Here is a 25,620-nt window from a genome sequence, read left to right on the forward strand (position 1 = left end):
ATGGGTCCTTACTATCACTTTACCCTCCTAACCTTACCTTTCTTTCACACTATAAGATGCTTTTCTACTTTTGAACTGTAAGATAAGCAAATATGAAAATTGACAGCATATTTCTCTGGCCATCAAAGTAATTTATGCCTCGCATCTTAAATGTTTATTCTGCTACTAAAGACTTAGCTGAGAGGTGTTTTTCTTTTTCTTTTTTTTTTTTGTGTGTGTGTGGGGGGGATTGTTTTTGTTGTTATTAGTTTATTTCTATTTAAAATAAAGATAAAGTAATCTAGCTTTCAATCATGTCATAGTAGACCGCTGAAGTTTAGAGATATTTTCTTAAGCTAAAATATCATTTTGACAACTTTATTGTGCTGCTATACAAATGTGTATTTAATAGATAAGGACAAATTATTAAGCTTGGCTTGTTAATAAAAATGGAAATTTGAAGTGTTCATAATCTCCCGTTTCTGACCATACCTTACTAAACAATCTCCATGTTTACCACATGCAAAAGTATCTTTATTTTTACTTCAATTAAAAACCTAAGTTAATACACACTTTCTCCAATGTGTGACATTGTGTGTTCTGAGAACAAAATAAAGGCAAGTCCATCAAGCCTGCCCAAGTGTATAGTACACTAACTCGTTTTTTTGCGTGTTTTCCATCTGCGTGTGAGATACACACAACTTACAGTTTTGATATCTGCCTGTTGCAAGGGTATTTTAAAGTTGACTCTCCAATTTTAAATACATTTGTTTGACAAAGCTATGTGGAGAAATAGTAATGAAGATTCTGATGTTTACTCTGTTCTTTTGACCATTCAGATTAAAGAACACCTTGCTAAAGGGCAGCGGATGCTGGCAGGTGATGGAATGTCCCAAGTGACCAAGACACTGTTGGACTTAACTCAGAGGAAAAATTTCTACGCAGGTGATCTTTTGATGTCCGTGGAAATCCTCAGAAATGTAACAGACACATTTAAAAGGGCAAGTTACATCCCTGCATCCGATGGTGTCCAGGTAAGGGAGACAATCCCATGAAGGAAGACTAGTGATGCAATCAATTTTTGGCCCGAGGAAGCCAGTGCAACCATCTTGGAGGCAGCCTGTCCTGAAGGGAGAGAGAGCGCTCACTCGTATAGGAGAGACATCCAGTTTGTGCTTGGTGTGAGCTCCGGAAATGACCTCAGTTCCCTAATGTCCTAAACCATAACATGCTCATAATACGCCTCAAGGAAACACTGAATGGGAATGTGTGTGAAGTGTTTTGAGCCCACAGACAAAAGGCGCTATAGCAAATTCAAGGTTGTATCATGGATATTTTATTCCCACATTTAATATCACCATCTTGCCATAGGAGACTATTAAAAGTACATTAAGCATAATGAAAGCACATTAACTATAACAGGCAAAGAAGGCATACTTTAAGTTTTGTTTGGGGTTTTTCTATTAGAAGTGGGAAGGCCATGTTTAATTTTGTGGAACCATCACCTGAAAATATCAGGCAAATAGAGACGTGTTCTAGATAAGCTAATCAGAAATTCTGTAACTCCTCATAGCATATTTTTCTTGTCATGGAATATTTCTAGAGCAGCATCATTTACTTCCTTAATAAAGTTTAAGCACTTACCCAATTTCAGTATTGCCTTTGCCATTAAAACAAAGCTTGTTGAATGGCAAACAAAGCATATTTAATGCAACTCTGGTTTGCATTTCAGATTAACTCTTTCTGTGCTGTAGGCTATAATGTACTCTGGCCAATAATGCTGACTTGGTTTCTGCATTTCCAGCATGCTGTTCTTCTGTATCTCTGTATCTCTTCTGTATCTTCTGTATTAAAGTAAAGGTTTGGCAAAACTCCCAGATCAGGTAGTTTCCTTTCAGCCTGCTTTTCATTTGGGAGTTTTATTTGCATTTCACTTGGAGAATACAGAGGGGTTTTTTTGTTTTGTTTTATTTATTTGTTTGTTTTAATCAGCTATTGAGAGAAAGATGGAAAAGAAGGCTTTTTGGAATCATGGCATTGTTCATAATTTGATGCCCTGATTTGAATAGAGACACATATATTACTTAAATATATGCATATACTGTAGAAAGTCACTGCTATGAGAATTATTGGAGCTGCATTCTATAGTATATCACCAGTGCCCAGGAATACATTTTGAATTGTAAAAATATATTGGGGGCTGGGATGGGAAGATTACCATCATTTGAACATTCCAAAAATACTTTTTTTCTTACACAGAATGAAACAGCTTTCCAATTTTCAAAACTTAATAAAGTAAGCCAAGTACAACCTTTCCTTGTAGTTCTGAAATGCTTCTATCCATTAGCATTTACATTAAAAAAAATAACATTTGAAGTCCTTGACACAAAGTGAAAGTTGTTATTTCAAAACTCTCAGACACTTGTGTTCACAGTTGAAACATCAGACAGAATAGTGCACTAAATAACCTCTAGGGCCTCTTCTAACGCTCAAGAATGTAGGGCTTTAAGATTTTTAGTTTCTGAAATTCAAGCAATTAAGATTACCAGGCTTTATTGGGAACGTATTTTGATTGAGCTACTCATTACAGTGCATTGACTCAGTGAGCAAATAGTTTAACCAACGACTTAGTCATGGTTATTAGATGGTTTGACTTAAGTAGAGCAATTTGGTTGGTTGTTTTGTTGTCATTTTGGCATAATTAGAAATAGGTTCCTCCATATCCGTCCTACTCTCTCATTTGTCCTCCACATATACCCCAAATTCTACGCTCATTGCTTTCCTGGTCATTCTCTCACAACAGGGGCTGCATTTTTCTATTTCATTGTCTTTACTGGTGTCTTTTCAGGCATCTGGAATGTCTTCCTCTTCTAGAAATCCTTCTTCCATCTCTGCCTATCAAAATCCTAGTCCAACTCTAGCAAGTGTTTATGAATGCCATATCAGCAAGCCCCAAACTCCATCTGAAAATGATCTTTCTCTTCTCGGACATCTCAGAGAATTTGTATCTCTTTTATTATACTTTCCACGAAAATTTTATATAACTATTATGTATATATTAATTGCCTTTGCTTGAACTCCAGTTTATAACCTCACTCAGTATTTCCTGTACCTCACTTAAGCCTCAGTTCTCTATTTCCAAGGATTCTGGGCATTTCTTATTGGCTAGCATCTCAAGCTCAATATGGCATAAACTGAACTCATCTTGAATTCCAATTTCTTTTGCATTTTCAAATTCCCTTTGTAGAATTAGCAGTGTTTAGGCTGCAATTCTAATATCATCTTGACAGAATAGGGGAGGTAAGGAAGTAAGTACTGTGTGGTGATTAAGAATGCTTCATCCTGAGCTTCAGGTCATGGCTTTGACACTCGTTGGCTATGTGATGCTAAACAAGTTACTCAACCTCTCCGTGATTCAATTTTCACTTCCATTATATGGGATAACAGTACCTACCTTGTAGCACCATGTGAGGGATAAATGATCTATGTAAAAATTACATAGCATATGGCATATAGCAAGAGCTCAAAAAATGTAGCAACTCTTATTATCTGAGAAGGTGACTAATGACCTGATGGATCAAAAGAATCTCTGGACCACAGGTGTCTGCTGCCAATGCAGATGTGCGTTTTGGTATCTCTCTCTTGCCAGGAAAGGAAGGTCAGATGTTTCTCATGCCACCATTTAAGAAAGTACAGGCACTGCTTTTTTTCACTTGTTACAAAGCTCAGGGGAAGTGTCAAGGGAAATGGGAGTCAGAAAAGAAGCATGAGTCCTTAAGGTCGACACTACAGGGCCATATTAAAGTTGGATAGCAAGTGGATGAGGAGAATGGCTTAAATCCATAACTGATATTCCTGACTCAGTGGGAACCAGGTCATGAAGAGGGCCATAACACCCAGCTGACAATCACTCCAAGTCATAAGCGGCTGCTGTTTTCGGTGATTAACAGCTTGAGAGAATCCCCTATTGTTTCTCTGTGGTAGAGAGAGCTTTGTACAACTAACAGCTCTTACTAGTCATTATTTAAACCATGCCCTTATTATAAAGGTGAAAATAAGAAATTCAATGCCAAATGACTTCCTTAAATGGGTGAGATATTAAGCAACACTTCTTGCTTCACAAATCAACATGAGTATACCCTACCATGAACAAAATTTAGCAGATGGCTGCTGGCTGTGAGGAACTCACAATCTCCATGGGAGAGTACAGAGTATGCACAGCAATCAGAGGGGAAGAGGAAGGGAGGCAAAGATGTCTTAAGAATATGTATGGTGCAGCCTGTAACTAGTAAATGCCCTGTAAGGTAAATAAATGATTTGGGTTGAATTTTTTTTTTATATACATTAAAACATCTGATAGGTAGTTTTGTCTTTTCAGAATCCCCCATTATTTCTTTCAGAGCCAACAAATATTGAGATTTGCATTAGCAAAGTGTCCTAGTAGTGTAGTTTTCTAATGTGATTCCATTTATTATCAAGGATTTGTTTACTTTTAAAAAAATTATGGGGGAGTATATTAGTTTGCTAGGGCTGCCGTAACAAATACCACAGCTGGGTGGCTTAAATAATGGAAATGTATTTTCTCAGTTCTGGAGGCTAGAAATCCAACAGGGTTCCTCCTGAGCCCTCTCTCCTTAGGTTGCATATGGCTGCCCTCTCCCCATGTCCTCATGTGGCCCTTTTCTCTGTGTGCACAGCCCAGTTCTCTCTGTGTGTCCTAATCTCGTTTTATAAGGGTACCTGTCAGATTGGATTAGGGCTCACCCTAACAGCCTCATTTAAACTTAATGACCTCTTCAAAGGCTCTGTCTCCAAATCCAGACACATGCAAAAACACTGGGGTTAGGGCTTCAACATAATGGATTTGGGGCAGCCCCAATTCAGCTCCTAATAGAGAACCTTGAAAGACTGTGATAATTTCCGTTTAGCAAAAGAAAAGGACCTGCTATTGCTGCTGCCTATACTGTTGTCAGGGGTAAACTGGTGATGCCTGCATGCTTCTTGTACATGCTGACGATTTGATATATCAGCTAGATCCGCCCAAACGTGGGGGATGAGTTGCTACCTCATTCCTTACTTAAGAAGTACCCCCTTTCTGTATTAGAGGATGATTTTGCCACACTGGGTTATGTTTGTAAAACTTTGGCTGCTCTGGCAGGCTACCTCTGGGGGGAATTATCATTTATCATATTTCGTCATATTAGTATCACTCATTTTTTGCCTTCCATTTTGAAATGAGGACCCTAGCGTAGCACAAAGTTTATGCACCAAAGCTCTGAATATTAGCTGCTTCTGCTTTTCTCAAAGCAAACCCACTCCACTACCTCTTGCTGGAGCTCTTTATCCTCAGCTTAACCTGGAGATACTGGTAGAATTGTGTAAATAATTGCCCATTCAAGCTATCCAGATGCTCCACAGGTCAAACTGTCTTACATCCTTCCAGAGCAATGAGATTAGTGTGAAAGATAACCTGGAACAATGTTGTGATGTCATTCTCAAAATGAGTCAGAGTTTCTGTGAGATTTGTGACTAAAAGAAGAAGAAGAAAAAAAAGATGTCCTTAAAGACTTTATCTTTTTTTCCCCTAAACTACTAAATGTTAGGGAGTATTTACTTGCATAATTTGCTCTCACATTCCTCTAGATTTGACAGATTGCAGTGGTCAAGCTCGGACAGTCCAGCCCTGCTGGCAGAAGCCTCCTGACCACAGCGTTCCAGGTCAGGTCATCCAGCCTGCTGTGATTCTCACTACTGACCTCCCATCCTTGATACCCCAATCCTTTTGTCCACCAGTTTATCCCCTTCTTTTCCAGTGTGTCAGTTTCTTGTTCTGAGTCATAGTCTCCATATATCTTGGTCCCTGAAACCTGCTGGGGGCATCCTGGATTGTAATCCTGCCTTCCTGAATCCTTGATAGTTTCTAATTGCCAATGACTAGTTGATATGCTTCTTGGATAGTTATTCTGGATAAAAGATCTAAACAACAGAATAATGACTCTTTGTCCTGATCCTCTGTGACTTATTGTGTCTATTCACCTGTTAAGACATAGTTAAAGCACTATTTAGGAATTGGTTAGCTTAAAAAAAATACATTAAAGCAAACCCAAGATTACTTGTATAATGTTATTCTTGGTCAATTTCATTTTTGTATGCTTTCTTGAATAGGAGACTAAGAAGTAGCATCACAGCCAGATCACAGGGAATTGGACTTCTGTTACCCATGCGTCAATCTATAATCTGGGTGTGTTTATGGTTTTGTATATCACACATGCAAATGTCATTGTCCAAGTACCTAGAAGCTTAAAAAGACAGGGGGCCTACTGTACTATATCTTGAACTATCTTTGGATTTTAACCTAGTTAAATGTTTTGTCATCAAGCTAAATTACCTGAGATAAGAACCAAAGAAGGATCTTTGATTCTGTACTTCTCCTCTTGTGCAATCTGTCACCATGTCATCTTGTTTCCCTAAATCATGCTACCAGCATCTGTGGCCTCAAAAAATAAAGCAGACAACTTTCTATTCTCCCTGTCTTTACTCTTATTCTTCTGCACTTGTTTTTTCACTCAGCAAGCTCAGTTAGGTTTTTGTTGTAATGAAACTCATGTCATGTAACCATTATGGGATGAAGACCCCAATTTGTCTAACCCTGTCCTATCTTTTTCATCCTGAATTAATATTCCCCCTCCTCCATCCCATCCGGCCCCCTATTCAAGACCACTACAACTATATTGGCTTTCTTTGTGTTTCTTAAACTTGTCTAGACTGTCCCCTCTACCCAGAGAATGTGTACTTTCTCTCTTCCCGTTTTTGGAACTCTTTTCCTCAGGTCTTCCTACAGCTGCCTCCTTCTCATCATTCCGTTCTCAGCTCAAATATACCTGCCTTAGAAGTGTCTTTCCTACTGGCCATTCAACCTAAAGCTGTCACACACACACACACACACACACACACACACACACACACACCCACCCCTTACTCCTTAGTCACTCTCTGTCCTCACACTTTATTTTATTTTTTGTGTCACCATCTGAAATTATCTTGTTTTCAACATTTATTTACTTATTTTTTGCCTTTCTTTACCGCTGGAGTGTAAGCTCCATGAGGAAAATAATCCTTATGTGTTTTGTTCACTGTTGTATCCCTGCACTTAGAACTGTGACAGGTATATGGTAGGTATTCAATAAATGCTTCTCAAATAAGTAAATACATTTCTGCTTCTCAACTATTTTCCATGCCTTTCCTTTCCTTTCCATTCCCACATCCATCATTCTACTTTAGGCCTTCATAAATACTACTTTGGGCTATTGATAAACTTTCCTAATTATGTTCTTTTATCTAGTCTTCTTTTTTTGCCAAAGCCCCTTCATGTTGACACCAGGGCTATATATTTTTTAAAACTCTCCTTATGCTATTCTTTTGCTGAACAAAGCGACACTTCTACTACCAAACGTATTCTACCAGGGGTGGGGTGGAATAGTGATGCATGGGGAGAGCTCAGGTATTTATAGAAGACGAGGTCCCTTCCTTGATTGTCGCTGGGTCTAAACCTAGAGCAAGATCGAACATGCACAGCTGCTTCCTCTCCATTAATTAGGCCATACAACTTCAGAAAAATATGTTTCTGTGCTCAGGATGGCCTGGAGACTTCAGAATGTCATTTTAAATAGGAAGAATTTGATATCATATTTACTCAAAATAACCAGTTTTCTTCTGTGTAAAAATAAGTGTCACAATTCGTTTCCTGGACATAGTGAGAACCCTGCTCACAGTGGATATGTGACAGAAGAGTGTGTTGAAAGGAGACAGCAAACTAGGGGGAGACTAGTTATTGATTTTTTGTTTTAATTCCCTCAATGCCTAGCCCATTGTCTTACACATAGTAGACACACAGTCAATCAATTTGAAATATTTGAGTGTTTACATTTTCCTACGCTTTATGCTGTGCACTGAGGACATAACAGTAAACAAAATACAAATAATCCCAACTAGATTTTAGGCTGGTAGAGAGAAAAGCCCTAAACTGATCAACATACAAATCAAAATAAAAATTGTGGCATACTTCAGAACACAGTGCAATGCCAAGTCAGCACGCTTGCCTCCCTGTAAGTGGATGCTATACAGCTGGATGGCTGCCTGCATTGCTATCCTATCTTTTATTTTAGGTTAAAGGAGAAACTAGTCATCTTTGGGTAAATGCACTGTACTTTTGCAGAGTCGCTTATGCATGATGTAGAGGGGGAGGGGAGGGCAGAGACTGTCATGCTAGTTCTTTCTGTCTGTGGGAAAGCCGGCTATCACAACACAGAACAGGGCGCCTGGTGGAACATATAACCTCTTCCTTCACATCATGTTTTCATAGTTGATTGCTTCTATGAACTTCCCGTTTCCTTTTTCTGTGGATTTTTTGCCAAGTGTGAATGACAACAATATTGGGAAATGAAAAATAAAAAATCCTCACTGATTAAGATCAGAAAAAAAAAAAAAGAGTACACAGACCCTGTAATACTTGAGGCAGGGGGTGGTGATCTGATAAAGTCTTCTTAAGGAAACTGCAAAAAAATCTAACCTGAAAAGACACGAAAGGGTTATTTGAGTAAAGAACAGGAAATAGAGCAGTCAACGGAAAGCAACAATGTTATGTAGGTCCAGAAGCTGGGAAGAAAAGACTTTGAGATGCTTGAAGAAGTCTGATGAACCTGGAGTATAGATAGCATGGGGCATGATAGTTAATTAGAACGGGAGAGATGGGAAGAAGCTAGATCACACATGGCCTTGCAGCCATCAGCTGCTCTCTAGATTGCAGAATCAATGGTCTACCCCATGCCTTGCATCCTTCCTTACCCTAATTGCTTGTCCCTGTTTCCTTGTTTGGCCTTTAAGCTTTTCTGATGGTTCTACTACATTTCTAGTCAGGACCAGCATGATTCCTTAAAACTTCCAGTTTTACATCATTATTAAACCTATTCCTTAGGGGTTGTCTTTGTCTCTCAGTTCCCAAGCATTTCGCTGCTGGCTTAAGAGGAGGAGAACACATTTTGTGGGCTCAGATATCTTAATCACTGTTCTAATCTACAACTCTGTTTCTACAAGGAATTCAGAAAAAGCTAAACACTATGACGTGCTTCAATATATGTATAGAAAATTGTATATTGTCTATGAGAAACTTGTCAAGTAGAAGCAATCAGACATTGGACAAAGAATTATTTACAGCTTTCCATGAACTAGTGTCCTTTTAGTCTCATCTGGCCAACTCTAGGACTTGCACTGTGAATGTGACAGAAACATGTATGCTGCTCTTTATAACATACATTTACTATGCTGATTTTCTTAATATTTCCTGCAAAGAAAAAGCAAAAAAATCCTGCCTCCTGACCTTTGTGCCCCACAGCTGTTTGACATGGTGCCTCTCACCAGGTAGGTGTCCAATAATAGTGGCCCTGAAAACCCTTCCCAGCAGAGTACATTCTTTCTGCTGAACAACTTATAGGCCCTGAACTCAGGGGTGAATTAGCTCTGCTCTGTACATATCGTCCAGAGAGGAGCAGGCAATAAAGGACGATGGGAGAGAATGCCACTGATGGTGCAAGTCTTAGCAACATTATCAGTGCATATTTGCCATAATGTGGCTCTAAATGCAAATCATACAGATAGTCATAAAAAAAAAGAGAGAACACAGAGGGTATGGAATCATAAAGCTGTTATATATTAAGCATTTAGTATGTGTCAGATGCTGTGCTAAGAATTAGCTGCAAGCTACACAACAGATATTGTCATCTCTTACAGGTTAGAGAAGTGAGGCAGAGGTAGGCAAAATTACCCCAGAACCACACAGTTAATAAATGTTGGGAAAATTTTAAATCAGGTCTGCCTAGTTTAAGATCTAAATACAGACTCTGCCAAGGACATTCAATTTTTCAAATTAGTCTAGGCCATAGAGATCAGGCCCCCTCCAAACCAAACCAAACCAAACCAAACCCCTACTGTCAGATGTAACTCAGTGGCTGACATAAGTGACCTGATCCATATAATTATCAAAATAGAGATATTATTCCACAATGAGCAGCACTCTTATAGAACTCACTAGCAAGTGGTGGATCGGCCATAGAAGCTGCTTCATGCTTTTCTCAAAAATTCAATCAGGTGGCTTGAAGTGTTATGAATCTTCAGTTCAAAATAACAGTCAGTTTTGCTGTGCTCTGTTCTATCTATCAGACTGATCATTGCACAAATGTCAAAATGAATATATATACATATATGTATATAATATATGTGTAAATGTATATATATTATATATATATATATATATATATATATATATATATATTATATGTATATGTGTATATGTGCGTGTTTCCCCGAAAATAAGACTTAACCGGAAAAATAAGCCCTAGCATGATTTTTCAGGATGACATCCCCTGAATACAAGCCCTAATGCGTCTTTTGGAACAAAAATTAATGTAAGAACTGGTCTTATTTTCGGTTAAACATGGCATATATATATATCATTTTACATGTATAGCATTGTATATATTTCCAGTGAGCATGAGATGGATAGAGGAGGGTCAGCTCAAAGGAATGATGCTTGAGTCTTGTTAGAGAAGCTGAGATGTACTGACTTTGGAACTGTATTATAGTCATGTGTCAATTTAGGATGGGGATACATTCTGAGAACTACATTATTAGGTGATTTAATTGTTGTGCAAATGCTTAGGAGCTATGATAAATAAAATAACATGAGATTAAATCAAGCACAGGAGAAAATTATGCAATCAAGAGACATGGTAAACATGTGATATGTGAGGCGGCTGCTGGCATAACGTGGCATACTGTTTTACAGCAAACTTATTTTTTTATTTATAAATTGAAGGAGTACACTCTAAAATAACGATTAAAAGTATACTACAGTAGATTCATAAGCCAGTAATTTATCATTATCAAATATTATGTGCTGTACATAATTGTATGTGCTATACTTTTATACAACAAGCAGCGCAATAGGTCTGTTTACACCAGAATCACCACAAACACGTGAGTAATGTATTGTGCTATGATGTTAGGGCAGTTAGGAATTTTTTGGCCCCATATAATCTTATGGAACCACCATTGTATATGTGGTCCCTTGTTGACTGAAAGGTCGTGACGCGGTGCATGGCTGTATTTGCTTTAAGTTAGAACCGTATTAAATACCTGCTAAGGGCAAGGCTTTGTATGTGCTGAGGATACACTGATGAACAAGAAAGACTGTCTCCCCATAATTGTCCACCCCTCTCCCCACTGCCTGAGTGTCTAAGCTTAGCTCACTGTACCCCTGCATGGCCCCATACCTGATCATTCCCAAATCTGGTCAACAGGGAGATAGAGGGAAAATTTTATTTCGTACTTCCTTCTAACACTGATGTAGTCAAGTCTGAATTCTTGGCCTTCAAGAATTGTATAAAAACATTTCTTCTACTCTGGTCATTTGAATCTATATTTTAATAATTTTAGTGTTTATGTATGCCTTTTGATGATTTTTTTTTAAAAAGAGAACTCTGAATTTATCATTTTGATCAAGGAATTGTGTGCTCCCTGACCTTCATGTACAGCGCGGTCACTGACCCACTGTCAGTAAACCATACTTTGTGAAATGTTTTCCCAGAAATGGAGATACATTTGCACAATTGCTTTCCATTCTCTTGGTGTCTCTTGTTAGCAGCAGAGAGCATTTTGTATGAAAGCCGGCAGGGGTTAGGACGCAGTTCACGGTTATGGATCTCAGCAGAGCTAACGGGCATGTACGGGGATGAAATCTGCAACTTTTGCCTCATTAGCACCATGCCCCCTACTGAGTTAACCAGCCATAGGCAATTGGAGAACTCTGAAGGTTAATTCTTTCTGCCCATAAGTAAAGTTGCAGCTCAATGGACTAAGCCCTTAAAATGTTATCACTCCAACCAGGAAATTTTAAGTGGAAAAATAAATATGACTGATAGCACAAAAAGGTTAAAACAAATAGAAAACGGTTCTAAAACAGACTTACAATTTTTTCAAGAGTTGCATAAAATATTCTGTAACTTTTATAGAGGTTATGACTCAAAACATGTTTCAACCATGTGATTGCCAGGAACGATTAAAATAAATAGCGCAAATGGGGCAATTAAATATAGATACTAACAGCTTCAAACCACAAGAGAAGAGAAATGAAGCAGCTTTGTTTTTCTTCTAAAAACACCCAGGTGAATTTATTTGGAATTAGAATAAAGGGCTGTTTTGAAAAGCTAGATAGGGAAGAAGACTGATGAGGCTAAAAAATTATGATTATTTCCACCCTTAAGGGAGTCCTGTTCTAAGCTAATGTATCAGTATGAGACAGTGCTCCTGCTAAATTACGTGCAAATCAGTTAGAAGAGATGTCTCTGAGGGCACAACCAAAGGACCACTGTCTCTGTAGTTTAAGACAAATGTCATGCATTCACACTACACTTCTGAGGCATCCTGTGACCCCAAGTCACTGCTCATCTCCAGGAGGCACCCTAGTTTTCCTCTCCTGACTCCTGTGTCTTGAAGACACAATGCAGTATGAGAAAACAGGGAGGTCTATCTCTGGTTAATATCCTTTGTGTGTGAAATTAGCACTAACACAGCTGAACTAAACTGAGCCCCACTCTCTGGCAATGTGGACATGGGGAATGAAAAATGAATGCCACAATGAAGCCAATAGGTCTTCAACAGTTAGTTAGGGATGTGGGTGATGGCGTGGATTTGGAACATCAATAGTTACCATGTCTATGTATTCTTCATTTTGGCTTTGTGGCAAAAGGCAGAGGGGTAAAAAGAATACTCATTTGAAAATAGCTAAGATTTATTGAGCACTTACCATGTGCTATGTGCCTGCTACTTGGACAATTTTATGTAGTCTTTGAAATAGGTAGTTGTAGAAGTTAAAGAAAACTCACCAGGAAGGGCAGAGCCAGCTAACTGAGGAAGTCTTTCACTTACCCCAGCTTTACCCAAACTCTGTGTCTTCACTATAACGCTCACTGGAACAGCAGCATAAGTAGCAAGCATGGTTTCTAATTACCTGGATAACTTGTCATAAGATAATCACAGGGGACTTTCATTACAGACGGAATTAAGACTTATTTGTAAGGAATAACTGTACAGTGGTATGCTGGGATAGAATATAGAGACTATAATAGAACAAAAAATTTGAGTGAGAATAAGTGCTTTACCTGTTCTGATGTCTTCTGAGGTGCATATGTGAAGTTATACAGAAATCCTATAATTATGTTGCTGAGAAAATGTCCTCAGAGATCTTCTAGAATACTATGTGAGGGACATAAAGCAATATTGCAAAGCATGTGTATCCTCAGCATCAACTCAGTCCAAACAGATGTTGTTGAAAAGTATATTCTCTCATGTAATATTAAATTTTTATCTAATTTAATTTTCAGAACTTCTTTCAAATAGTTAGCAACCTTCTAGATGAAGAAAACAAGGAAAAATGGGAAGATGCACAACAGGTAAGGTTGGAGATATTTCAGACTTTAAAATGAAATTGGTTAAATACAGTTTTGAAAATATGTGAAAAAAATTAATGGTTTACTATTCCAAGAATGCAAAAGGGAACCTTTAAAAGTCATCCTAGATTATATCATATTAATTTTAGAGAAAATTAGTTATCTCTTTTAGTATAACAATCAATAGAAATAATGATATTTATAAATGAGAGAAAACTGAGCAGTTTTAAGCAAGGTATAACTTTAAGATATTAATAAATAAAAACTATATGCCTTATTAATCATTTTCTTTCCTATCTATGGACTGTGGCAAAATCAACAAGTCTAAAAGCACATGTTGCAAATTGAACTGTGGGGTACTAACTAGTAAAATCATTTGCATTTACTACAACGCTACATATAATCTGGGTCATATATACAGATATGCATTTTGATTCAAAGCCAAGAGTTGTAAAAATGAGTTCTCATTAAAAAAAAAAAATTGTATTTTGCTTTTCTCTCTTTCTGTTATGCATGATCAGTGTAGCAAGAGATCTTATTGCTGTAGTTATTGTTTTAAAGTGCCTTGCACTGCCACTTGTGCTATACTGACATATGGTTAATAACATTTTTTTTTTATTGCAGAAAAAGTGCATTAGACATTAAGAAAGGGAGAATAAGCATGTTTTTTACAATCCTGTAAAAATTTAACTGTAATTTTAACTGAATCCTGTTAATTCAACTGAATGCTAAATTTCTTTAAATTGACCCATGTTAAAAACGCCAAGAGACTTTCTGTGTGACTTATGTGGGATATAAAACAGAAAGCAACAAAGGAACAAGACAAATAAAGAAACAAAAACTCATAGACACAGACAATAGTTTAATGCTTGCCAGAGGGTAAGGGGGCAGGGGATGGTAGATGAAGCTAAAGGGGTTCAAATATATGGCGATGGAAGGAGAACTGACTCTGGGTGGTGAACACACAATGTGATTTATAGATGATGTATTACAGAATTGTACACTTGAAACCTATGTAATTTTACAAACCATTGTCACCCCAATAAATTTTAATAAAAAAATGAAGAAGAGATAGGAAAAACAAACAAACAAAATGTCAAGAGAACTATGCATTTTTTAAGTCAAATTCAGGTGTACAAAGCAACATAATAGTTAGACATTAACACCCCTCACAAAGTTATAAGCCCCCTCCCCCAGGCTCCTACCTCTCTGACATCGTATATACAGCTATTACAATACCGTTGACTATATTCCTTATCCTGTATTCCACCTATGCAGTCTTGAAAATGAGAATCTTTACTGAGGTTCAGGTGAGCCGTCTAGCCTTTCCTGCCTTTATAATCACATCATGGGCCCCCAGGAGTAAAGCATGCCCTTTATTCCTATTCTGATCCGAGCTCAAAAAACAGTCCGGTGTGGGTCCACCTCATTATCAGGTACAGATTCTGTGCTTCTGGCCATAGCAAAAAAAAAAAAAAATATCCTTAGTTTAAGACGCTAAATCTTTTTCTACTAGATTAAGTTATATATTTGTCCTTGGCTTTTTTTCTAAAGGAGAGTCTTATCCATTCACTGTAAAAAAAAAATAGTGTCTTTCCAAAGAATGCAGCTGCAGAGGCTAAGCACATCTGTCTAGAATGCTGGAGACTATTAATTATGGATATATGTAAAACAAATGTGTAATACCCTATTTAAAACAAGAGTGCAGTTTATCAGATCCAAGTTCTTTACTGTGCAGTCCCAACGTGAACAAATAATGAATGGTGGCAGAACTTCTCCTCAAGGAAAATCCTGAATCCATAATACATCTATTTACTTGAGATTTTTGAATTAGCTATAACAGTCATTTGACAACTTGTTTGAGGCACATCAGCCCCTGTTATGAAGGGTCAAACTATGTTTAATTAAAGCAGCCTACTAAAAACATAGTATACTGAAAGGAAAAAAAGACTACACTCAATATAACATTATTTTGTACACCACCGTGTACAAAATATTCGACAAGTCCATTTCAGTCAAGACAAGCCATTTCAATTTCAGTCATGATATTATGTTCTTGTTTATACTGAAAACTCACATGCCTCTACAGCAGGAGTGGGCAAACTTCAGCCAATGACCCAAATCCAGCCTAATACCTGTTTTGTAATTAAACTTTGCTAATATAGCCACACCCATTCATTTACATAATATCTATGTTTGCTTTGGTGCCACTAGGATGTAGCTGAGTTGTTCAGAATTGAGGCACTCTGACCCCCAACACGTAAAATGTTTGCTGTCTGGTTGTTTATGGAAAAAGATTACCAACCTCTGCTCTACAGCATTTGACTACTGGGAAAATATAATTAAAAACAAAATCTTCTGCCAACCTAGAAAACCTCTCCACAAAGATAGAAGAGAAAGAAAATGGTTTTATTGTTGAATAAGCATTAAACCAGAATGTGATGGGTGTCACAGGCAATCTGCTAAGAGAGTACAAAGACAGAAAGAAATCTCTCTTTTATATAGCCAAGAGGACTTGATAGCACCATTTGTCACACACAGTTCAACCTAAATTCACTTGGTAATTGAAGTGACCACTTGTTAGTTAATTGGCTTTATCCAAAGTGGGGAAAAATAGCCTCTTACATCTTAATGACTGCAGGTAGTTTTGCCACTTACGGCAAGGTGCCTGCTGAAGTTAGGCTTCTACCCTCACATAGAAACTGATAGAGGCGTGTCTTTCTTAATGATTATATTTCAAAGAGAGAGAGACAACCTGGATCTTTAAAGTGATAAGAGTTTATTTCACATTTTAAAAGATTATATACATTTCAAAGAGACAGAGAAAGAACTTAACAATGACCAGTTTTCTGATGTAAATGCCCTAAGAAAAGTGAGGGAGGAATAGGTTTGGGAAAGGGCATCTCATATTTTCAACAGGGGAAAGTGAGCCTCTTATTTTTCATTTTTGGAATGGGGATGATAAACTTTCAGAATTCATATTTTATGATTGGAAATGCAGGTAAGTGACAGAATCTCTCCCCAAATCTTTCTGAAATTAAAAATTATATAAAACTATTTATATATATATAAGTAAATATGTATAAAACTATCTATGGCCATACATTTCTAAGTGTGATATTCATTGTTGATGTCTTCAAGTGAGTAATGTGAGTAAATACATACCCTCTAAAATATATAAATATTAGATGAGCATAGCTGCAAGCTCCTATAACATACACACACTGTGTCTGCTGCCCTCACTGCTCAACAAGTCTTCCTCCTCCTCCCACGCCTCTCCGGCTCTTACTACACTGTTTCCTGCTAATCAGCATCGCTCCCCCCTGCACTAGCCTTTGCAAATGCGAAACAACTAAAACTCTTTAATCCAGTTAATTTTTTTCATGACTAGATGCAGCAGCGGTACTAAATGGGTCAAAGAAATGAACCTAACTTCAAAACACTTTTTTGTTCTGATACGATTATGTAATGCAGGCTGACTTGATAAGTGTGATGGGTTACACATGCTAAAATTCCTGTCACCTTTTAAATAGCCTTCATATTCTGTGCACTGTGAGCTATTTGCAAAAGCAGGTCATATCTAAGAAAACAGTCCTCTGTGCTGTGTGAGGTGGCATGGTTTGGGGTTTGCTTTGTATATGTACATGTGAGGCATCTACGCCAGAGGTATTACTATAATCCTAAAATTATTGTTCAAGTTATTCATACAGTCACTATTATAATTATTAGAAATAAATATCTCTTCCAAGATAGTTAGTCATTATGCAGTAGACTTAATAGTTTGTAAATATGTTCATGCGGGCAATAAAAATTGTTTTTTCTTCCAGTGTCCGTCAAGTAAATGCTAGGAAAAAAAATCTAAAACGTCCCCAAATTTCAGCATTCGTTCAGTTGTATTTGTGAGGGAAGGAGCCCATCAAAAGTAAAGACACTCTGTTTCTAAGCAGAAAATCTGTTAGGAATTTTGAGTCTCCATCCATGTATGAGGATTAATTACTGCATCATATCACTCCCAAAGTTCTTGCTGTGTGACACCTGCTGTCATTCTCAACTATTAGTTCAAAAAATACAACTATTGCTGCTCATAAAAATTTCTTTAAATAAATCAGAATTCATTTATGAACTCGTGTAGTTTTTTGTTTTTGTTTTTGTTTTAGAAATTCCAGTTATATATTCCATTACACAGACTTTTTATTTCATCTAATCTTTGCTTATTTTTCTAGATTTATCCAGGCTCAATAGAGTTAATGCAGGTGATTGAAGATTTTATACACATTGTTGGAATGGGGATGATGGACTTTCAGAATTCATACTTAATGACTGGAAATGTAGGTAAGACATAGGATTTTTCCAAAATCTTACTGAAATTAAAAAAAAAAAAATTGCAAGTATTTGCGCCATACATTTCTAAGTGTAATACCCATTGTTCCTATCTCTAAGTACATGAGAGTAATGTATTAAGGATACTTGATGTCTGATTTTTAAATGGACCCAACCACATATACATCACAAACACATGCACTTGTGTGTAATCTGCATTCTTTCGTATGAAGCATATAGACCTACTGGTGTTTATCTGCATATGTATGTTTAAAGAAGAATATGTGCTACATTTTCCATTTACCAAATGTCCCTTGCTATCCAATCTAATGTTGAAATATATATATACCCTAGTGTGTGTGTTGTTCTAAATGATTCTCCGTGATCTTCCATATACTGTTCATGAAGATACCTAGTTACTTTCTTGCTGAATATGCCTGGGTTGTGGAACACTTCACATTACCTTGAGGGTCATGGTCACAACTGCTGCTACTTCTTATTTTACTATAAGACCGAGTCTTATATTAATGTTTGCTCCAAAAGATGCATTAGAACTGATTGTACAGCTAGGTCTTATTTTCGAGGAAACACGGTAGTCTTCACATAAAGACCACTGAACTATAACTATAGATGGTAATGTGTTTAAATAAATATATCTTACCTCACAGTCTTATTCACTGGATGTTTCAGCTTCCAATTCTGGATCAGGAAGAGACCTAACTTGATGGGTTAGGATTACTAATCCCACTTGATGGTGGGATTAACTAGGAGAGTTCAACTGGTACGGAACATTTTTTTTTTCTTTTTTTATAATTAAGGTTTTTGGTGGCTCATTTTACACTTGATCTCTTCTTATGATCCTTTAGTTCCACAGAGACTCATTTGATCCTAAGATATCTTTCCACTAGGATGACCTCAAATTGTAATGGATAATAGCTCCCTACAGGTGATATTCTTCAATTGAGGAAAGCCTGTGTAATGCAGTCTTCAAAGGTTTGGAGAGTTCCTTGCCCATATACCATCTTCATGCAGTATAAGGCCTCACCAGTTAGACTTATGTCTTATTTCACCTTCGGAATCAGTTTGAGAGCCCAGATTTTTCACCACAGTGAGTTTCAGCCGCTTGTGCTGGTTCAGGAATGGAATGCGCTGTCCTTTGCTAGGAGCAATGAGAAGAAAGAGGGACCAATAGTAGTATTTTTGTTGATGAGTTCAGAAATCCATGAAAATCCAAACCTAATGTTTATTCCAAAAGTGTCTGGGGAAAGAGAGAAAAGGGAAAGTCTGTAGGAAAAGGGATAGCATGTTGGGCTATGAATTTGGGGGCACACGGAAAGAAGAACCTGGAAAGCTGCTAGGGATGCTGGTCATTCAAGCTGGAACCAGTCTCCTGAGAGCCACATGTGTGATTTCTTTGGTGAGGAAAGAACCACGAAGGCTGCTCTGCCAGACGAGACAATTTGCAAACTAATTTGCAAAAAAAACTAAGGGGCAAAAAACTAAGATCTATTGTGTTTTTGTTGTTATTGTTGTTCTTCTTGTACATGTTAACATCTAATTCTCAAAGGCATTGCTAATAAAAAGTATTATCAGGTCATTGCATGGCATTTATGAGAGTGCATTTGGAAAAACCATAAAAAACAAAGTTAATCTCAGAGTCTAGTAAACTTAAATTGGAACTTGAAGTAGGCCGTTTGAATAGCAGCATATCAAATTCTCTATAGTACTAGTATTATTTGCTATAAAAATTCCATAATTCTATAAATATCCATAAATTGCAAACATTTATTCCTCTTTACCTTTTTCTGGACTTCCCCAAATTGTGTATTTGAAAAACTGTGTGTATTATTATTATTTTTGCCTTTAGATTATGTTCTCTAGGCTTGCCTACTTCCTTTATCATCACTAAACTTTAAGAAGCATGTTAAGCATAATAACTCACAGTAATTTAATGATGCAAAAAAAGCTGATATTGTCCTGTATTGTCTTCAAACTTGTATAAGGACAGTTTGATTATTTGGCCTGATCACATATGTAGCATTAATTATCCACATTATTAAAAAAGTCATGTTCTGTGAATGAAAATCCCAAGCTTTATTACTCTGCCCAAAAAGGATCTTCTTTATTGTTGATTTCCCCAAATACTGTCTCAGGACAGACTTACTGTAATTTGATGACCAGAAAAATGGTTATTCCCAATAATATTTAAGAGTTTAGTGAAATGTATCCGTATAGTAGTCAGGGTTCTGCAAAGAATCAGAACCAATATATGTAGCTATATAGAAAGAGATTTATTTTGAGGGATTGGCTTATGCAATTATGGAGGCTGAGACATCCCATGATCTGCAGTCTGCAAGCTAGAGACCAGAAAAGCTGACGGCATAGGTCCATTTGAGTGTGAAGGCCGGAGAACCAGGAAAGCTAGTGGTGTAAGTCTCAGCCTGAATCCAACAGCCTTAGAACCAGGAGCACTGCTGTCCAAAAGCATGAGAAGATGGATGTCCCAGCTCAAACAGAGAGCAAATTCATCCATCCTCTGCCTTTTTGTTCTGCTCAGGCCCTCAATAGATGGATGATGCTCAGCCACATAATTGAGGAAAATCTTCTTTGCTCAGTCTACTGACTCAAATGCTAATCTCTTCCAGAAAAATTGTTACAGACACACCCAGAAATAATGTTTTACCAGCTATGTGAGCACCCCTTAGTCTAGTCAAGTTACACATAACATTAACCATCACAGTCGGCTAGTATCAAATTGGATGATATGAATAATAACTACTTACTATTACTATTCTTTATGCTACCCAATTTGATACTAGTACTAGTAAACCATGATTTTCTGTTTTATCTGATATTTCCAAAATTTTTGGACAAGGACACACAGAGAGAATATTTTATAGTAGCAAATTGTGGAATGTGTGAGTTGGCACTCATTTGTCTTAACATCCAAATTCCCAATATTAATTATCAGACATCAAACTCATTATACTGAACACACACACTCAAACACACACACTTGGTCATATACATACCCGCAGCCCGTGTGGTAAACAGAGACTAAGAAAGGTTGGTAATCCCTTATAGCCGTTTTCTTCAGTGTATGTTGGATTAAGACTAAAGAACTTCAGAAGATCATCAGGTCTTTTAGAGAGATTGCAACTTTTTTTTCTTTTCTTTTTTCTTTTTCTTTTTTTTTTTTTTAAATAAAGCCTATAGTCACAGCCACCTCACTTTTCTGGAATATAGATAATAACTTCCTAAAGAAAGAGACAGAGTTGAACAGCCAAAAATAAATGTCATAAAGACTATATAATTCTGTAAGATAGTCTCAGAACTTCATGATAGCTTATTTTACTTCAACTTTAAATATAGTTTCAGCATTTTTGGTTCCTGGTTTAGAAAGAATGAGTTGTAAGCAGAGACAGTGGTGTTAAAAGCACAAATATAACAAATAAAATAGATGAAATGCTGAAACAATAAGGAAAAAGAAGTACTGAAAGAATACAGCAGACTATGGAGTCCATACTGTGGGAACAAACACCTCCTCATGCCTCACCCTTGAAAATATTAGTTCTAAGACATAGGACAATAATTTAGTCTAAAATCATGGCCTTTATTTATTAATATAAAAGTTCCTGTAATTTGATAAAGTAATTTGATAAAGATGGGAAGAAAATGAGTGACATATCTTGGAAAGATTTTCTTCAAAAATAATTCAAATGAAGTTTTAATGCATATTTTATCTGAAAAATGCCCCTACCTATATCGGTTTCTGATAAATGAAATGCTCTTACATGTTAAAATCTATAAACATTCTGGTATGTGTGCATGCATGTTTATTTTTGGAGGGAGCAGGTCCATAGCTTTGATCAATTTTCAAAAGACAATGATCTCAAAATGTTTAATACAAGTTTTGGAAAAAATAGTCCTAGGAACAAAGATGTTAAAAAAGCCAATGCACATATAAAAAAATTTATCTTAAATAGATTTTTTCATATTCACATATGACTATGACATTCAATATAGACATATGATGATTATAATAAATGAAAGTTAATGAGCACTTACTAAAGACTGATCACTCTACTAAATAGCTTTTATAATTACTGAATAAATAAATTAATTAATGCGTATGAAAAATTGATATGCTACAGAAAAATTTCAACTTTCAATATGCCTCAGTTTATTAGAAAATTGTATTCTAAATGTTCTAAATATGCCGTATAGGTAAGTGGTTTTTATTTTAGTAAAAGTGAATTTTTAATGTATTTAAAAATTGATTATCATTAATTAGGTTGGAAGGACTATATCTTAATAATATTTAAGATTATTTTTCTTCAACAAAAACATTATTAAGTTGTTTATACTTGCTTTCTATACTTTCTCTCCAAACATTTTCTCTTCAGTCCCTTGCAGTCCAGCATTTTTCTCATTATTCCTGAAAGTCTTCTCAGAAAAGCCTTCTGGAAACTTCTGACTGACAAACCTCCTCACATGTTTCAACCTTCATATCTGCTGTGCCTTGTTAACCACACTCTCTTGAAACTGCCCTTTTAACATTTTTATATTAATTATAGTATAAAATGGAATTAAACGATAAAAATTAGATTCATGACTCAGAAATATTTAGATTTTTTTGGAGACAGAGAAGATGTAGCACTAAAGAGGAAAAATGTACATTATTTGAGGCCTAGCTGTTTTCAGTTCCAAAGATTGAAGCGACTGTATGAGCTCTTACATGATTAGAGTGATAGGGCACCTGCATGATTTCCTTTGTTCTATAGCTTTGTCTAAAGTTGCAGCAGAGTGTTTTATAGTTTTTTATTATGCTTTTAGTCATCTATTTTCCACAATCACAGTAACTTCATGTAGCACATTATGTTTGCTTTATTTATTGGTAAGAATAGCTTATTCTTTAGAAATTAATTATTTTGATTTCAAACTTAAAACTTGAGTTGTATTCATTGAACTGAATTCAGGGAAGATCGGTGATGTGTTACCTGTTGCTAGCCTACTGTTCAATTAAAAAATAATAATCTATCTCTTACTATTTCCCTAAGTGATTCAGGTCTTTAAGATAAGTGAATAACCTTAACAAAGAGATTGCAGTCTCGTTGTGGGCATAAAATAATTAAATTAATAAATAAAATATCGAGTGCCCTTGGTATGTGTCATATAAACCACTCACTACAGAGATTCATTTCAAGAGATGTTATTCGGTGTAAGGATTTAGAAAAAATTCTTAGGGAAGGAAACACTTATTGTAGACATTGAAGGATGGCCTGGACTGTTGACAACTGAACGTGAAATGGCAAAGAGATGAAGATGAGTGGCAAAGAGATGGTTATATTCAAGAACATTCTTTTAGAAAAACAGTATAGAGATGTCAAAGTCGAGGTTGTATTTAGTGTTGAGTGGTTTATTTTGATAAAAACATATATGTATGGAAGTAAAAGAAGTGAAATAAAATTGAAGAGGCATTCTGAGAAATGGTAGGATGGTTCTGAATACTGAAGACAACAGGGAGCTACTGAAGCTTGGCTTGAGGAGGGTTGAGCTTTGGTAAGACATATGTTATAGCAGAAGAATATTTTTTGAAATTGAGATAAAGTATAAACATGAATATTAGAAGATGTTTTTCAGTAACCCATGCAGGAGATGATGAAGATTTGAATTAATGGTAGTAAAAGTAGGAACCAAACTGTGATTATGAATTTGAGATTTTGTGAATATAGAAATGACAGCATTCCATAACTGACTGAGGTATAAGACAGAGGGGAGGAATTGAGATTATATTTATTGGACAAACATTTTAGACTGTCTTTCACATATTAATATTTAGATACAGGTAGAACCCTCAAATGAAAAAATAAAATGAGGTCTTGGGCTTTAGTAGAGATGTGAACCTTATGATATACACTTGGTAATCACTGCATAAAAGTGATAGTTGAAGCCTAAAAGTTTGTTTGTTTGGGGGTTTTTTTCCCCCTGCTTTTAGGACAGTAACAGGAGAGAAAGGATATAAGGTGATGTCTATATTAAAAGCGAAGAATCATAGCAGGTGTCAAAGTAAGAATAATCAGAGGTAGTATATATAAAGCGTCTCAGTACAAGTCAGTATAAAATCATTGTCATGAAACTAACAGGAGGGAGAAAATATTTCAAATTGTGTATGCTAGTTAATATCAGTTGCTAGCAAAGTTCAGAGTATTAGAATGAAGAAAAATCATATGTGATTGCTGATAATACAATAAAAGTTCTGTAGGAAAAGCACAGAGTTAATAACATCCAAATTTCAGAGCTCTTCAGGTGGTTTCAATGGATCACACCCTTAACATTTTGATACAATTATCTCCAGGCATTTACATTGCACGAATGAATGTTGCTCCATCTACTTACTGCTATGGCACAGCCATTCCTTAGGCGCCATCAAAATTAACAATATCAGATTAAAAGGGAATTTGTTTTTAGGCCAATAGTATCTCAAAATACAAAATGCTATGATTGTTAGCTGTAAGGAATTTTAAAAATGGTTCCTATGTATAAACCTTAACAGAGATAAGTTTCTGGAAAGTATCATTTCAGTTCTTCTCCAGTAATCCAATAAGGCCTGTGCCTTAAAAACATTAAAGTTAAGACATTTTTCTTTGCCAAACTAAATATCATTGTCTATTCTTGTTTTAGAAATATGAAATACTGGGCTTTTCAGAATGAACATTTTTTTTTTTTCCCTGAAATTGAATCCGAATTTAATCTGAAGAATGACATAATACATTTTTGACATCTCCTTTCTCTCCACAACACTGCCTCATCAATATCAAATCTGTGTTGTTTCTTACACTCACTGGTAAATTTAATCATTTCTTTGGTAGAATATCTTGTCCTTCAATTGAGAAACCAAACTTCAGTCTGATGATGTATAAAAATAAAGCGGCTTCTTTTTCTAGGCTTATTTTACTTTCTATCACTGCTTAGTTTTGTTGCTCATGCATCTTCACTTATTTAACTTCCTTTCTTTAAAAATAAAACATTTGTAGTCAGTTGACACTGAGCCTGAGAAATACACAATTCAACATTATTTTTTTGGTTTATCTATAGTACCTGACGTTGGTTGTCAGCTAGATGTTGAGTCTGAAAGTGTCAGATTCTACCCCCACCTCCTGGCTCTCTACCACTCACCCTTTTTTGCTAGACACATGAAGCAAGTGGTGTGTTTTGCCTGCAAATCACAAACACAAATCTAAAAATACCTGTTTGTTTGTTTTTAAATTTATTTTATTATTTTTTTATGTTACTAACATACTGGTTCTCTTGAGAAAATAAATAGCTCAAACATAGTTTTAAACTATGCCTTGGAATGCTTATAACACACTATGAGTTCTTTATTTCTTATCTAATAAGAATTATCTCACAGTATTTTCTATGACCTACTTTTTCCAAGTGGTTGGAGTTGGAAGCGTTGGGAGGTCTTTGTGAAAGGCTGTATTAGACCCTTAGTGGCAAGCAAGACATACAACTCAGAGGATGTGATGGGCTCTCTTCCATCCAACTGAGAAGCCGTTTAGATGCTCTCTAGCATCAGTATAAGAAATCAGTAATGATTCTTGGTTTTAATTGGCTTTCAGAGGTCTTAGACATTCATTCAATAAATATATACCAAGTTCTGTTCTAGGTTCTGAAGATTTCCAGTAAACAAATCAGATAAAACTCTTGTTCTTTTGAAACTTGTTTTATAGCAGAGACAGATGTCAAACAAGTGCCATCCAACGTACCTGGTGGTTTTAGGTGATGTTAAGAGAAATAAAGCAATCCATCAGGG

General features: G+C 36.2%; 1 protein-coding gene across 5 annotated transcripts in view; it reads left to right on the top strand.

Moving 5' to 3' along the window:
* Positions 1 to 25,620, top strand: part of ADGRB3 (adhesion G protein-coupled receptor B3) — a 681,550-nt gene that overhangs the window by 325,345 nt on the left and 330,585 nt on the right. For all 5 annotated transcript variants that reach the window (XM_074333154.1, XM_074333156.1, XM_074333155.1 and 2 more), the window contains 3 exons: positions 819 to 1,013; positions 13,416 to 13,484; positions 17,705 to 17,813. In XM_074333154.1, the coding sequence (XP_074189255.1) occupies positions 819 to 1,013; positions 13,416 to 13,484; positions 17,705 to 17,813 (373 nt within the window). The remainder of the gene's footprint in view (positions 1 to 818; positions 1,014 to 13,415; positions 13,485 to 17,704; positions 17,814 to 25,620) is intronic.

This window comes from Rhinolophus sinicus, linkage group LG05 (genome assembly GCF_036562045.2).
Source record: "Rhinolophus sinicus isolate RSC01 linkage group LG05, ASM3656204v1, whole genome shotgun sequence".
Classification (NCBI taxonomy): Eukaryota; Metazoa; Chordata; class Mammalia; order Chiroptera; family Rhinolophidae; genus Rhinolophus; species Rhinolophus sinicus.